This window comes from Strix uralensis, chromosome 4 (assembly GCF_047716275.1).
Source record: "Strix uralensis isolate ZFMK-TIS-50842 chromosome 4, bStrUra1, whole genome shotgun sequence".
Lineage (NCBI taxonomy): Eukaryota > Metazoa > Chordata > Aves > Strigiformes > Strigidae > Strix > Strix uralensis.
Window position 1 is genome coordinate 102,689,808 of NC_133975.1, and position 13,775 is coordinate 102,703,582.

At 34.5% G+C, this 13,775-nt stretch overlaps 1 protein-coding gene and 1 long non-coding RNA gene across 6 annotated transcripts in view; one reads left to right on the plus strand and one right to left on the minus strand.

Moving 5' to 3' along the window:
- Positions 1 to 13,439, plus strand: part of SCFD1 (sec1 family domain containing 1) — a 56,630-nt gene extending 43,191 nt beyond the window's left edge. For all 4 annotated transcript variants that reach the window (XM_074868217.1, XM_074868218.1, XM_074868219.1 and 1 more), the window contains 5 exons: positions 3,195 to 3,247; positions 5,593 to 5,626; positions 6,893 to 6,958; positions 10,998 to 11,066; positions 12,008 to 13,439. In XM_074868217.1, coding sequence (XP_074724318.1) covers positions 3,195 to 3,247; positions 5,593 to 5,626; positions 6,893 to 6,958; positions 10,998 to 11,066; positions 12,008 to 12,031 — 246 coding nt within the window. In that variant the 3' untranslated portion in view covers positions 12,032 to 13,439. The remainder of the gene's footprint in view (positions 1 to 3,194; positions 3,248 to 5,592; positions 5,627 to 6,892; positions 6,959 to 10,997; positions 11,067 to 12,007) is intronic.
- LOC141943267 (uncharacterized) overlaps positions 7,485 to 13,775 on the minus strand; it is a 28,897-nt gene continuing 22,606 nt past the window's right edge. For both annotated transcript variants that reach the window (XR_012628907.1, XR_012628908.1), the window contains exons 4-5: positions 11,753 to 11,866; positions 7,485 to 8,077 (exon numbers count right to left, since the gene is read on the minus strand). This is a non-coding gene — a long non-coding RNA (uncharacterized LOC141943267). The remainder of the gene's footprint in view (positions 8,078 to 11,752; positions 11,867 to 13,775) is intronic.

Here is a 13,775-nt window from a genome sequence, read left to right on the forward strand (position 1 = left end):
CACTGCCATGTCAGGGACTAGAATTCATGGCCCAAAACAAGGAGTCCTACTTTTCAAGTCATAGGAGACCAGGCAAGCCCTAAAGAATGATTCTCCTAACCTGCAGGAGAATTGACAGCAACTTTTTGAGTAAGTTTCAGCTAACAGAAGCAAGCCAGAGAGTCATTGTGGAGTATGCTTAGACTTGCTGTACCATCAACAGAAGTGAAACCGTATCTGGAAAAGGTCAATGTGTAAAAATACACCACTGTGGCCTGTGTTTATCTTCTGATGTTTGAGATCCTCTTCTATTCCCCAGAATAGGAAACTATTGCACTGCAGGCAAAATACAAAGGGAGGGAAAAAAGAGCTTGAAATTTTATTTTTTTACAACACAGAAAAAAGATCTCCTTTATAGTTCACTGAATGTTACTGACCACAGTGATCATTGTGTGAAATATGCATACAGATAAAAGTTGTAATGCAAAATTACAACAGATTATTGAGAAGTCAGTTATTACAATGAATGTAAATAAATTATTTTCTAAATATAAAATGCAACAATAAGTATGTGAACTGTACAACTTGTAACCACCAACATTCACAAATATTATTGTCAGTTGAAATTTTAAACCTATTCAGAATGTATACGCTGTGCAAAACTCTGTAGAGTTTTCTGTAAATCTCTTTGTGTGTTACTTGTCCCTGCTCCTGCTTTTGTCTTGGAAGGACAAATGAGTCTACACCTGTGCTTTCCAACTTTTTCAGAAGCAGGAACAGATAGAACAGTTCTTATGGACAGTAATACCATCCTGTAATTTTTTTAATTTGTCTAGACTGTTTAACCTGTAGTTACACTTTTTCTTGAAATACTTATTCGGCAACATTCATTGATGACCTTAAAGTAATCCGTTCCTTGTTTTTTTAATAGTAACATTTATTGGTCGAAGCAGGTTTTTAAGCAATTGCTTTTGGGACTGTGTTTTCATAAAGGAATGTTCTGGTCATAAATCTAAGAACATAGTTGCTTTATTTTGGTATCGTTAAATAGAGATTGATTAAAACCGTAAATCTTTCTAACACAAAAAAATCATATTGTCAAGTATACGCAAATTTTAACCCATGAAATTGACCACCACCTGCTATAGAATTGTGGAGGTTCTTTTAAGTATCTTCCACAAAATGCTTTGATTCAGTAGTAAGTAAAATCTTTGGTAGGTAAACCTTTAATATTTTTATGACAGAAGCCCAAAGTGGTTTAGCCTGTGTCAGTTCAGTATGTACATTTGTATTGACTGAAGAGGTAGATAAATCTTATTTGTAATATACATGAATGGAACTGTATTTTAGTTAATATCATCCCTTTCAGTGAATATGGTATCTTTCAGGTTTAGGCCATACTGTATGATTACCTTTCATGCATTACAATTAAAAATTCTAAAAATGGGAGATTTCCTTAATCCATACTAGTCATGTTAGCTTCTACAGAAAAACAAATACAGACTGAAAGTCAAGGATATTTTCATGGGTCTTTTTCCATTTTAATTTTAAATCTTGAAAATTAGGTTTAAAATTTCAAAAGTATGAATTTTATTCTTGGATTGCTTAGGGAAGTCACAAATTCAGTTGTGTGTAAGGAAACCGCTATACAGGTGTTTTTATTGGCAGACTAGCTATTTCTTAAAGCAAATAAAATCTAGTAGGGTTTCTTTTCCTGCACCCTCAGAACTGATTTCAGCAGGAATGGCGTATTTAAACAACAAAAAAAATAAACTAGCTTACCACATTTCTATTACTTTACCACTTTTCGTGTGTCTACTTACACAAGCCCACAGCGAAAAAACACAGCAGTAATACATTCAGGAGGAAATGTTTGTGATACTGTTTTTTTAACTCTGATTTTATTTCTGGCATTAATCTGTAATTCATTCTAACAAGCAGGGAAGCTGCAGCTCTTTGTCTGAGTTAGAGGTTTTTCAAATACCTCTCAGTTTTAGTCTAGCAATATCTATCCATTCCCAGCTCTCTCATTACTTCAAAGTTGCTATACCACCTTTATGTACAAGGCTGCCAAAATCATGAATGCTGGCAGACTCTACAAATGCAGTTGAAATTCCCGGTGGAGCATATAAAAACATTTTACAGAGGTTCAGTGTGAAATGAGATCTAAATTAAATTTTTTAAAAAGCCAAACTTGAGGATAAGAGACTTATTTTTCTGTAATTACATTAAAGTCCTTATTATCAAATATTAATTTTCTGTGTGTGTAACCACCACATGTATACTAAATATTTTGTAGTATTTGAGATAGTTATGCTTTGTGAGCTCTAAGAAATTCCCCAGATAATGTCTACTACTCAAGAATTATTTCTGCTCTCCAGAGTTGCATGTAAGCACCCAGATGAAATCAACTGTAGTCCTGCACACAGTTTATCCACAAATTAAACTTCATAGTACCTGGATGAAAATGTAGTATAGAAACAGAAGAAAGCCAAGTAGTTGTCAGAAGGAGTTACTAGGAAGTTTTGTTTTCCATCCATAATAATTGGTAAAAATCTTGCCTGTTGCCAATAAAAATATTGGAAGTGCCTCGGTGTTCTGTGTGAAGAAAAAAAAATTTTTTTATAGTTTAGACAGACTTTTCAAATCCTTGTGGAACTCATTTCTTTTTCAAGAGCTTAATTTTGGTTTAATAGTAGTCATAAATCATGAAACGAAAAGGGCAAGTTACATAACAGTAGCAGATTTTGATCTATCTTGTATTTAGTATTCATTGCCATAGAAGTGCTTTGTTTTATATTAAATCAATAGCAGATCTCTGTAACCTGGAAAATTTCATCATTTATAACCAACCATGTGATGTTCCTCTAAAGCTGGTGACACCTTAATTTTTCTTTCTGCATACTGCCTTTCTGTTGGGACTTATTATGCAACCAGCATATTTTTTGGAAAGTGTGTAACAGTCAATTTTAGATGAACCAGAAACAAAAAGCTCAATAGCAGCCTTCATAGCTTTCTGACTGTTGTTTATTCTGTACCAGTTCAGTTATGTACAAATACTGTAAATATTAGTGGACAGCACAATTAATTTTGAATTAATGTGACTGCTAAATGAGAAATGACGTTGTTTTGAATGGTGTTTAATGTAATAGATACAAGCAGAAATCATAAGCCAAAATTCACGTCTTTTGAGATAAAAATGTACTTTTTAATAGGAGACAGATGACTACCGGTATTTTGATCCCAAGATGCTACGAGGCAGTGACAGGTGAGTTTACTACGAGTTTTGCTTGTTTCCTTGTACCCTGTGAAAAGGCTAACTTAAGAAATCTGGTTTTATTTTACTTGCTGACTACAAGTACTTAATTTTAATCATTAATTCTAAGTCAAGACAGTTGGTGTTGAAGGAATTCACAACAGGAACTTGGATCAACCAGATAAATTTTTATAACACTACAAAAAAAATCTTTTGTTCTACTGGCTGAACATGCTGCTAACATGTACGTTGGTTCAGTCAGAGGAATGTGCGCTAATATTTAGCAAAAATAAATGTTAGAATTCTTTATATGTGTGCTGCTTGGTTTCTTTGAAACTTTGTGGTTTTTCACTGTCAAATTAAAAAGTCATCGCATAGTGCACCAAAATTTCTTTATCACTTTTTGAACAGTTAAAATTTTAACTTGAATACAACCCTTTACAAAGTTAACAACTTTGAAAAAAAATCATTAAAAATTGACTGCATTTGCTCTTGTATAGGCAGGTGCACATTTTATATTCATGTGCATATGAAGGGAGGATATAGTTTATTTTGCCAGTAAAAGAGAAGAAGAGGAATTCCACTAACACTTTATAAATTTATATCTCTTGCTTTCTGTCTTTGACCAATAACTGTGACTGACAATCTCACTTATAATATCCTGGAAATGGAGAAGATACTTATTTGCCAGTATTTTATGTTTCTTGTTAATTACAACTTTCATTGTTTTGTTATGCTTTTATAGCATTTTTGGACAATTTTGTGCAAAAGTGCAAAGATTTGTTTTATTAAAGCCGAAAGGTTTTCACGTAAGCATGCATTTTTACCCACTCCATCTAGCTCTTCTGTTGCTTTAAACAATGTAAAGATATGCATTTACAGCAGTTCATAAATGTGCCATTCTGTGTAGCTGTAATAATCATCATAGGGAAAAACTTAATTTCTGGTTCGGGGTTTGTTGGGGTTTTGTACATAAACTCAAGTTATATCTCTTAAATCATATTTGAGCATGGCAACAAAACTACTATAGCCGTATATGGGTTTATCTAATTCTCCCTTCAAATATTTATGTAGATGATAAAAAACCATAGGTTTGACAAAATATTACTAGTTTAAAATAACAATATTAAATAGTATAATTAATGGAATGATATTTTAAAATTACTGATTTTGGTTTTAACCTACTCCTGTTTTAAGAAATACTGGCATTTCTACCTCTTATTTTTTAAATAGAGTAGGAACTGCATTGCTGTAATTCAGTCTTAGCAAAACAGTATCTTCACATTCTGTATAAAGCCTGTCAAGTATAAACAGGCCTTGCCCTCTGAAAGGATGACAAAATATATGTGGATTTGTCATATCATATCCAAATCACGAGAGAATTGGGCTAACTTTTCTCCTTATGGGGAGTCTGTAGTATTCATGACAGATAAAACAACATATTAGAGAGAGCCATTCCCTCTTAAAGCCTATTTTTCTGATACACTGGAATCTGTGTTGAGTCAACTGTTATTTGTCACTCAGAAAACTTGAAAGAAGCAATGCTTTTAATCTGTTAGAACGTAAGAATTATTTGGCTACCTAGGACTGCAGGCCAGTACAAGGCAGGAAGGTAGTGGTAGTGTGTGAGCAAAGGGCGAGAGAGCAGACTGACCCTTCAGAGCTTTCTCTTTGCTTTTTCCCTTCCTCCTGAAGGTGCAAGGTGCTGCAGGAAAAGAGGTTTCTCCCTCTCTGCCTGCTACCTCCCTGTGGCTAGGACTGTGTCTTTAAATGGAGAGGAAGAGTTTGTACCACCCGAACTGTAACTTAACCTCTTCCTCCTTAAATCGTTTTAATCCTAATGTTGTTGCTGTGTCACCTGACAGCAGAACACATACCTATGGATGGTAGCTTTTGTGATTTCGAAGCATCACTATGTGTGCAGGCGCTGCAAACTAAGGGGCTTACCTAGTTAAGATTCTAGTAGGCAGGATTTGTCAGTGTCATGAACTGTGCTAATGCTGATGAAATATTTTACTCATTGTATTTGCTCCTAGCTAGCAGCACTATAGTTAGAACTTCTAAGCTCTAAAAGTGTTGTCATAAAGCTTATGATTCAAACAGCAAACTTAAAACTGATGAAGTTAAACTCCTATTTACTCATATTTTGAGTCCTCTAGATGATTTTCCATAACAAATCATTTAAATAAAATACCTGGAGAATGAATGCAGAAAGGCAATTATTGTTCTATTTTATATCTTTGTCTAACATTATATAGTATTCCGTAAACATGATGTGTACATGATACTTACTTTGTGTATTTATATTAATGTCTAATAAAATTTAAGTTGTAGTTTGTTTGTGTTTCTTTTTATAGTTCAGTTCCAAGAAACAAAAATCCATTCCAGGAGGTAAGTCACATAGAAATTATTTTTCAATGTTCTTGTGTTTAAAAAAAAAAAAAAAATCCTGAAGTACCAGTCATTTTTGATGATCATGATTAAGAAAACAAGAGGTCGTGTTTGCAGAAACCACTTAGACTAATTATATCTAGTATTAATTATAATTAGCTGTTATGTTGAAGAAGTCTTTTCATCTTCAAAGGACTATGTAAGCATTAACTAATACTGGGGAAAAAAATCTAGAAAATTCTTCTGGAGGTAATTACAGGGATTTATTAATATCCTAATTGGGTACTCAGCAATTTAAACCCCCTATTTTTATACCAGACCTTTAGAGTGCTCTCTAGATTTAATCCTTTGTTCAGCCTTAAACAGCAGTGTTGACCACTGATTTAAGTGATAGGATTTTAAACAGTCTCTGCAATTAAAGGAGAAAAGCAAAACAAAAAATGTTGTCATTTTATACAAATGCCAATAACTTTCAGTATTTTTCAATGTAAATATTTGCAAATAATTAAGTCTTACTTCTCTGATCTTACTACCAAGTTTCATAAGCAAAGTCTTTGCCTTGGCAATATACAAATGTCTCAGATTTCTTTTGAAATGTCCTGATTATCCTCCTGAACAAAAGAAATACCATATGATGTCATATATATGACTAGCAGATGGCCATAGCAAAAATGTCAGTAGTAACATAAAGTCTGTATAAAATTGGCATAGCGTAGTCAAACAATTTTGGATGGTGAATGTTAACAAAAGTTATGCAACACCTAAGTCTTCTTTTTCTATTCATTAATCTCTTTTAAACATAGCCCAAAAACTACTGATGGCCTTTACCCGTAATATTAGATTATTACCAGTAGTAAGTGGGAGGTGAAAACCAATAAAAAAGTGTATTCCTTTGTAACAGAAGTATTTTATTTGTGTCCCAAACTAATTCTTAAGCATCCATGGAAATATTTTAACTGTTGCTATGGTCACTGGAGACATCTCTGCACAAAAAAGTAACATGTTGAAACTGCTTACGTTTCAAGTATGCCTTAGTAAAAGATAGTGACATGTTAAAAGCTCTCAGCTTGCTATTCTGCATCCTACTAAAACTCTTCTATTATCTTCTTTCAGGTAGGAAGCTAGTGGTTCTGTGTCCAGTTCTTATTAGACTGCAGTGTGATTAGGATTATTTTTGCTGTAGATTTAATGATTTGGTATATATTTTACTACTGAAATACTAAGGATTTGAATGCATCTTCTGATTATGTGTGTGTTACCTTTTAGGCAATAGTGTTTGTAGTTGGAGGAGGCAACTATATTGAATACCAAAATCTTATCGACTACATAAAGGTATGTGCAATTCTGTCAGTTGTAGTCTATAACTTACTGATAGAAATGGTTTTAGCAGGTTTTCTGTAACATGTAGTATTAAGAAGATTAAGTCTATGAAATTAGCCTTACCATCCTTATTATATACAGAGTCAGGGGAAAAAAGTACATAAGAAGTCAGTAGAAAGTGTGGATTATTAATTCAGACCAACAAAGAGTTACTGTTTCTGGTGGGTTTGCTCGTGTTGCACTTTCGAATTGAGTAAATAAACAGCATTCTGCTTTATTTTGTCTTCATACACACTAACGTGGTTGACTGTCAGCAGATGTGGTTAACTGAATTAACCTGTCTTCTGTACTGATACATCAAATGCTGTCAGTTCGGGTGTTCATATTGTTTTAGAGTTCTGTTACTAGTTTTTGTTTGCTGTTGTTAAATAAAGTAGCTGTAGCATATCATTGCCTTGAAGGTGAGGAACTGCTCAGAATTGTCTAGTTTTCATAGGTCTCACAAGAGATACTAAAGTACTTTTTCGTATGTAACTTAGCAATATGAAATCAGTTCAAAACAAGGCCTACAGATAACAGTATCTTGGTTTTCAACAGTCTTACTTGAGCATATTGTCTGTTGTTTCAGAAGCCAGGATAATGCAAATACTATGCTATCTGTCAGAGCAGAGATCAGATTGGCATCAATATCTGACCATTTATTATTTTCCCACATTTAGAAGTTTTCACTAATGAGTTAGTAGTGGAAGCTCATTCTTGATGTGCTGCATCATTTGATTCTGTGTAGAAATCATAAGAGGTGTTACATGCACAAAGAAGAAAATATGTAAATAACTATGTAATGCTAGTGTAACAGATTTAGTTTCTCTGGTTCCAGCTGGCCAGCCTAGCAGAACACACATACACGAAAGATCAGTGGATGGAGAAAAGTAACATCATGAGAGTTCTTGAGGGGCAGGGGTGGGATTCAAGCATTTTCCAGGAATAAAAAAGTACAGAAGGAACCTTGATAAAATTTTGAAGCAGCAGCATACCAGTTGAATTTAAGAGCAGCAACATACCAGTCTTCCTTCCCCATCTTAACCTTGTTCATGGTACGATCGTCCTGTCCTGTGGTGGACTGGATTGAGGCTTTTCACAGAAAAGAATAAATATGGAGCCTTAGTCACTGAAAAACACTTCTTCCACAAAACAAGTACACGAGAGTTTTATGTCCAGGTAAATCTTGAAGAACATAAAGTCAGAACACATGTGTCGAGTTGTTTTCCCCCTCTAACAAGCAGTCATTTTGAAACAGAGCTGGTCTGGATAGGGGAAAGGAGAAGAAGAGGAATATAACTTAAAGAAATTATTTGGGCTCAGTGTAGCACTTACCACTCTTGATAACTAATTATAGCATTCAGTGGGGCATCTGCCTGTAGCAGAGTGCATTGTCAAACTTTAGGCTTACTCCTTAGTTTACCCAAAGCCACTTCAGGTGCCATATCAATTCAAAAGATGCCCAGCAACATGCGTGTTTGTTACTTCCTACTAAAATAAAACTCTGAATCCCCTAGAGGCTAATACACTTCTCTGATACGTAGCTGCCTGCTGTCAGAGCTGAGGTTTGCTCTCTATGCGTATACGTATATATGTGTGTACACAAAGCATTTGTATGATGACAAACACTAGGCACTTCATACAAGGTGGCAGGAAGCTGAAGTTTCTGAGGAATAGGAGGGCAAATGGGAGGTCATTTGATAAACAGGTGGAGAGGACAGAAGGAACTGAAAACTACAGGAATGGTAATGTTAGATCTTGTGGAGAGTCAGAATTAGGACGTAGTTTTTCTTCTTCTGGAACCTGTGAGCAGAGGTTTCTTCATCATCAGTTGTCACAGCTGAAGAGTGCTGTATGCTTCTCCAATCAGACCGCATACTTGGTCAGCAGGAGGTGACCTCCCAAGGGGGAAGGCTCCCTCACTGTTATTCCACTTAGCTGTTTGCTCTTGAAAGAACAAGAAAGGTTAATGAAAGGCTTAATTCCACCTCCTGCCCCTCCAGAGACTTGTCTGCCTCTCCCAGGTGACTCTTACTGGCTTATCCAATAAGATTTTCTTTGCCATGCAGTACACTTCCAGCATCTGTTGTTTCAACAGATGTAGCTTATTAATTATTCTAATATTCAATCAGTCTTCCTCCAAAATATAAAAAGAGAAAAATCAACAGCTCTGTTCTTGCAAGCAGATACCACAAAGATTTTATTCACTGCTTTATTTTTCTAAGCACTATCTGTTTTGCCAGTTTGACTCTGAAAGCACAGAGAAAGTATTTTAAAACTTTCTAAAACAGGAAGCAATGTTCATTCAGCTTTGACATTCTGGGGTTTTTTTGTAGGAGAATGAAGAGGAACCCTCAAATCCAATTATTTGCAGTTCTGTGCTAGAATGGACTATCTCACATCATCAAAAAGCAAATATTTATAATGTCAGTAAGGCAGATTGTGCCTTAAAATAAATATATTGGCCAAGTTCAGTTCAACATGCTGAAAATGTGTCATTAAAATTGCAAGCCATAGGGAGCCTCCAAGAGGAGACTAGCATACTGTTTTGTACAAAATAATTTAGCATGTCCTTTCAGTTCCTTTTGCAGATGGTTAGAAAGGTACTGCTTGATAATCTGAAATTTAAGAACAAGAAATTTAAATGCAGCATAGTTTTTCAGTCATTAAAAAATACTGGGCTTTGAAGAGTACTGAGATTTGGGGGTTTTTTAGATGTTAAGCAGTTTCAACTTGCCTCCAGTAATTATTTGGAGATACAGTGCTTTGTTTGAATGGACTAAGTAATTAACTTTAAATAAAAGCATACATTTACAAAAATTACGCATCTGGAAGAATATATATGACAGCCTGGAAGTGTACATTAATGTATTTTAGAGCTGTCTGAAAGGCAACAGTCCCATTTCACAATTCTCTGTATAGTTTAAAATTTTTTTTTGGTACCAGGCAGAAACAAATGCTATTCAGTCATACTGCTGAAAGTGGAATCTGTCAGAATACCAGTTTAGATCAAAACCAGGCCTGTTTGGGCATCAAGATTAGAAAAACTGGCCTGAAACGTGGGAAGATGCAAGCTCAAGATGCTGCTCAGCAACAAGAATAGCTTATTGCCACAAACCACTCAAAATTAATAAAGATGAGGATTTGAACCAGGATTACCATTTCCCCAATTAGTGTGTGACCACCAGCTAAGGACTGTTTGAATCTGCTTCTGTTACTTTCTGCTGAAACAGCAGAATGGTTAATATATATGAAACAAAATCATTTTGTCAAGGCTTGTTCCTGTTTTGCTCTTTAATAAGTAAGTTTTACCTAACATGGGAAAATGCAAAATAACAGTGAAACAGATTTCTCAAGCCTGTGCTTGACCTTTGGAGGAACCATGGGATTATTAGCCCAACACTGGAAATAAATTCAGTCTGAAACTATGTTACTTAAAATAATTTTCACTTCCAAAATGCTAACATAGCACTTTGGTAGCCTTACTCAAGTGAATACTGTTAAACTGCAAACTAGGTTTGTTATGCATCCGATTGAAATCAACATAACATTTTGTTTCAAAATCCCTTTACAAAAAAACATGCTGTTTTTAACATCATCATCATATGGAAATGAATTACAGATTGAAGTTTACAGGCTCTAATGCAACAGAAACAGTGAATATATTGTTACTATTCTTAGCACAGTGCCCGGTTATTTTAGGGGGTAGGATTTGCTCAAGTAAGGTTGTTTGCTTCCGCAAGTCATTCATAGATACATCAGAGAATTTAGCATTCTAGTGACTTTAAATGTGTAAAATGCCCCATTTTTTCCACTTTCTTTCTGCCTCTGGTCTCTCACTTCAATTTAGTTATGGGTTTTTTTCCTCTGGTGGAATAACTATTCCTTTTTCAACCAAAAGTGTAAGACTTCCAACATCATCAAGATTTGGTTTTTTGGTATACAATTAGATTAAGCCACTTCTGCTATTCTGTTAAACACTTGATTTCTTCCTGTCTTGTCTTTTTTTTAGGGTAAACAAGGCAAACATGTCCTGTATGGCTGCAGTGAACTTTTTAATGCTACACAGTTTATAAAACAGGTTGGTACTTTTGATAATCTCTGTAATATTTATTACTTCTGTAACTGTGTGTTCACTTATTTGCCCTTACATCTCTCTATGGATTTTTACAAAAAAATCAACTAATTTGTGAAAGATTAATACATGTTCTTGTTACCTCTTTTCACTTGATTGAAATGGGTGTTTGAAGTAATTATTTTTAATTAACTTTTGAAGGCCTGTATTGGTCAGTGTCAGTTCACAGATTACACAGGTAATCAAGTTCTTCATAATTGCTTTTACATAAGTCCTGATGAAAACAATCACTCAGTTCTTGATACTTTCACAAATATCATGTCTTCCCAGGCTATTCTAGCAACTTCTGCAAGTTAAAAACTGCTATTCAACTGTGATCTTTAAAAATTTGTCCTAAATTTTGCTATTTATAAATACTGGCCTCGTGGGGGCTTGATGCTGTCCATACCGATACTAAAATCAGTTTTTTAGTGCTGTTAAAAACATCATCACCACTACTTCTCTATGTCTCAATCCAATACAGATGCAAAATAAAAATTATTCACGGTGATCAGCAAATAGCAGCCCTTCAGTAGCTGTCACCACCGATGGTTTTACTTTCTACTAAGATGACAATAAACTGTTATTCAAAACTACATTTTTAAGAACTAAATTAATTCTTGCTGCACTTGAAGGAGACAAATGGTACTTACCAGCTTATAACTTTTCAGTCAGCTTCTGAACTTTTTTGTTGACTTGACTGGGTATGCTGCACCTTTACCTCTGAGATTTATTCAGATCTTAAGATTTGAAGCTCAGCTTCTGTCCTGTGAGGGTATGCATTAAATATTCTATTACCAGCATACTTCTGGTTGGAAGAGAGAAATATTTACTGTGTGAACTGGATATTAGTTTGACTGAAAGAATAATATTAGCAACCTAATAGTTTTCTGTCTCTTCATGTTTAGCTCTCCCTGCTTGGCCAGAAATAAGACTGAAACACCATTACCTGGATGGCAATGTGACAACAGAGAATTGTTAACAACATTCAGATATCTTTGTATCTATAGTTTTGTCATTATATTAAAATTTAAACCCATTTCATTAATATGATAACCTTTAAAAAAAAAAAAAAAAAAGACCTGTAATTACTATGGTGTATATCAACATTTCAGAAATAAACCTTAAAACCTGCTATATTTTTGGTGGGGGTCAGTTTCACATTATTACATTCTAAATTCGGTATTAGCTATGGTATATGACAGAGCTGGCTGAAAAGCATAGCATTTTCAAGTTCTTGTATATAGTTTCTGTTACAGTAAACAAAGCAGTGGCTTGAAGAAAAGGTCAAGTCTGTCTTCAGGAGATGTGTTCTTCCTGAAAGCCAGATTATCTTTATTTAACAGAATTGAAAAGGACAAAACTGCCTTTTAGGACCACAGACAAACAGCCTTAGTGCAAGAGAACTACTACTTCTAGTAGTAGTAATTTTATTTTTATTTTACCTTTTCTTTTATCCTTTATTTTACCAAAATCATTATACTTGTACTTAAATTTGTGCAGTCTTTGCTTGATGGTCCAAAGATGTACTTGAAGATACCTTCAGTATAAGTTTCTGATACAGTAATTTAGCTTTTCTCTTAAGGTTAAGAGAAAATTGCTTTCCTACACAGTCACAGTTTCAAACGGTGAAACATTTAATAATTTTCTTCTGTACTTTTTATTGTAACTGCTTTTGCTGTTATGTTTGGGAAAAAGCCAAGTCATACTCACAGAACAGTTCTTAACTGTTTTATAAGCACATATGTAAAATACAGTTTTTACCAATTGCATTAGGCAGGGGTGGTTTAGTAGTTTAAAGAATCTCATGATAGAATTAAGTTTTGCCAGTAATGACAGCTCTGGAGAGTGTGTATGGGAATTGAGAGAAGGTAACAAAATTTCTTTATAGATATATGTCTTTAGAAATGTCCTCTCTGGAAATAGCACTGCTACTGGTAAAGCAATAATATGTCTTCAAAAGGAAGCCTAACATACTCAAAAAGTAAGAAATAAACACTTCTGGTGGGTTTATTAACAAACTGTGAGATTGTAAGAATTACTGACTTACTGTAAATTTTTCAGCAGTTTCTTGCACTATTCTTCAATGTTGAATGTTAATTTTGCTCTAAAGGCAATACTTTTTGCCCAGCTAGATTTGTTTCAGAACATCTATACAAGAAATGCAGTTGATCTATTCTTTAAAAAGTAACACGGTCTAGATTATGCATATTTATATTGTGATATCAAAAAGTAATCCTGTTCATTATCTCAGCTGAGTGTTGTAAGCTACTCCACACTACTACTATGAACTTCTAACTTTGCAAAGTCAATAAATAAATTTATTGTCCTGTTAATTAATAGTTTTTGTAAGTGAGCACTCTTCCATACTTCAGTCAGCAAGGACTCATTGTGTCAAATGGAGTTTGTTATTCTAATTCCCTACATATACTATATTTGTTAGTAAAAACAAGGTCAAAGTGCATTTGGAAAAGAAAATGACATTTAAGGTGTTTATTGCTTCCTGTGGGAGTTTGTTCTAGGAGCTTGAAATAATCCATCCCCAAGAAAACTGTGCTAACTGTGCTTCCTGTGCAAAGAGTTTTAACCTTGCAACTGATAACCGACTTCTGAAAAATCTGCTGACTGCTTTTTGTCCAGATCTTGTGGCAGCCTGTGGTATGATGGACCCTGCTC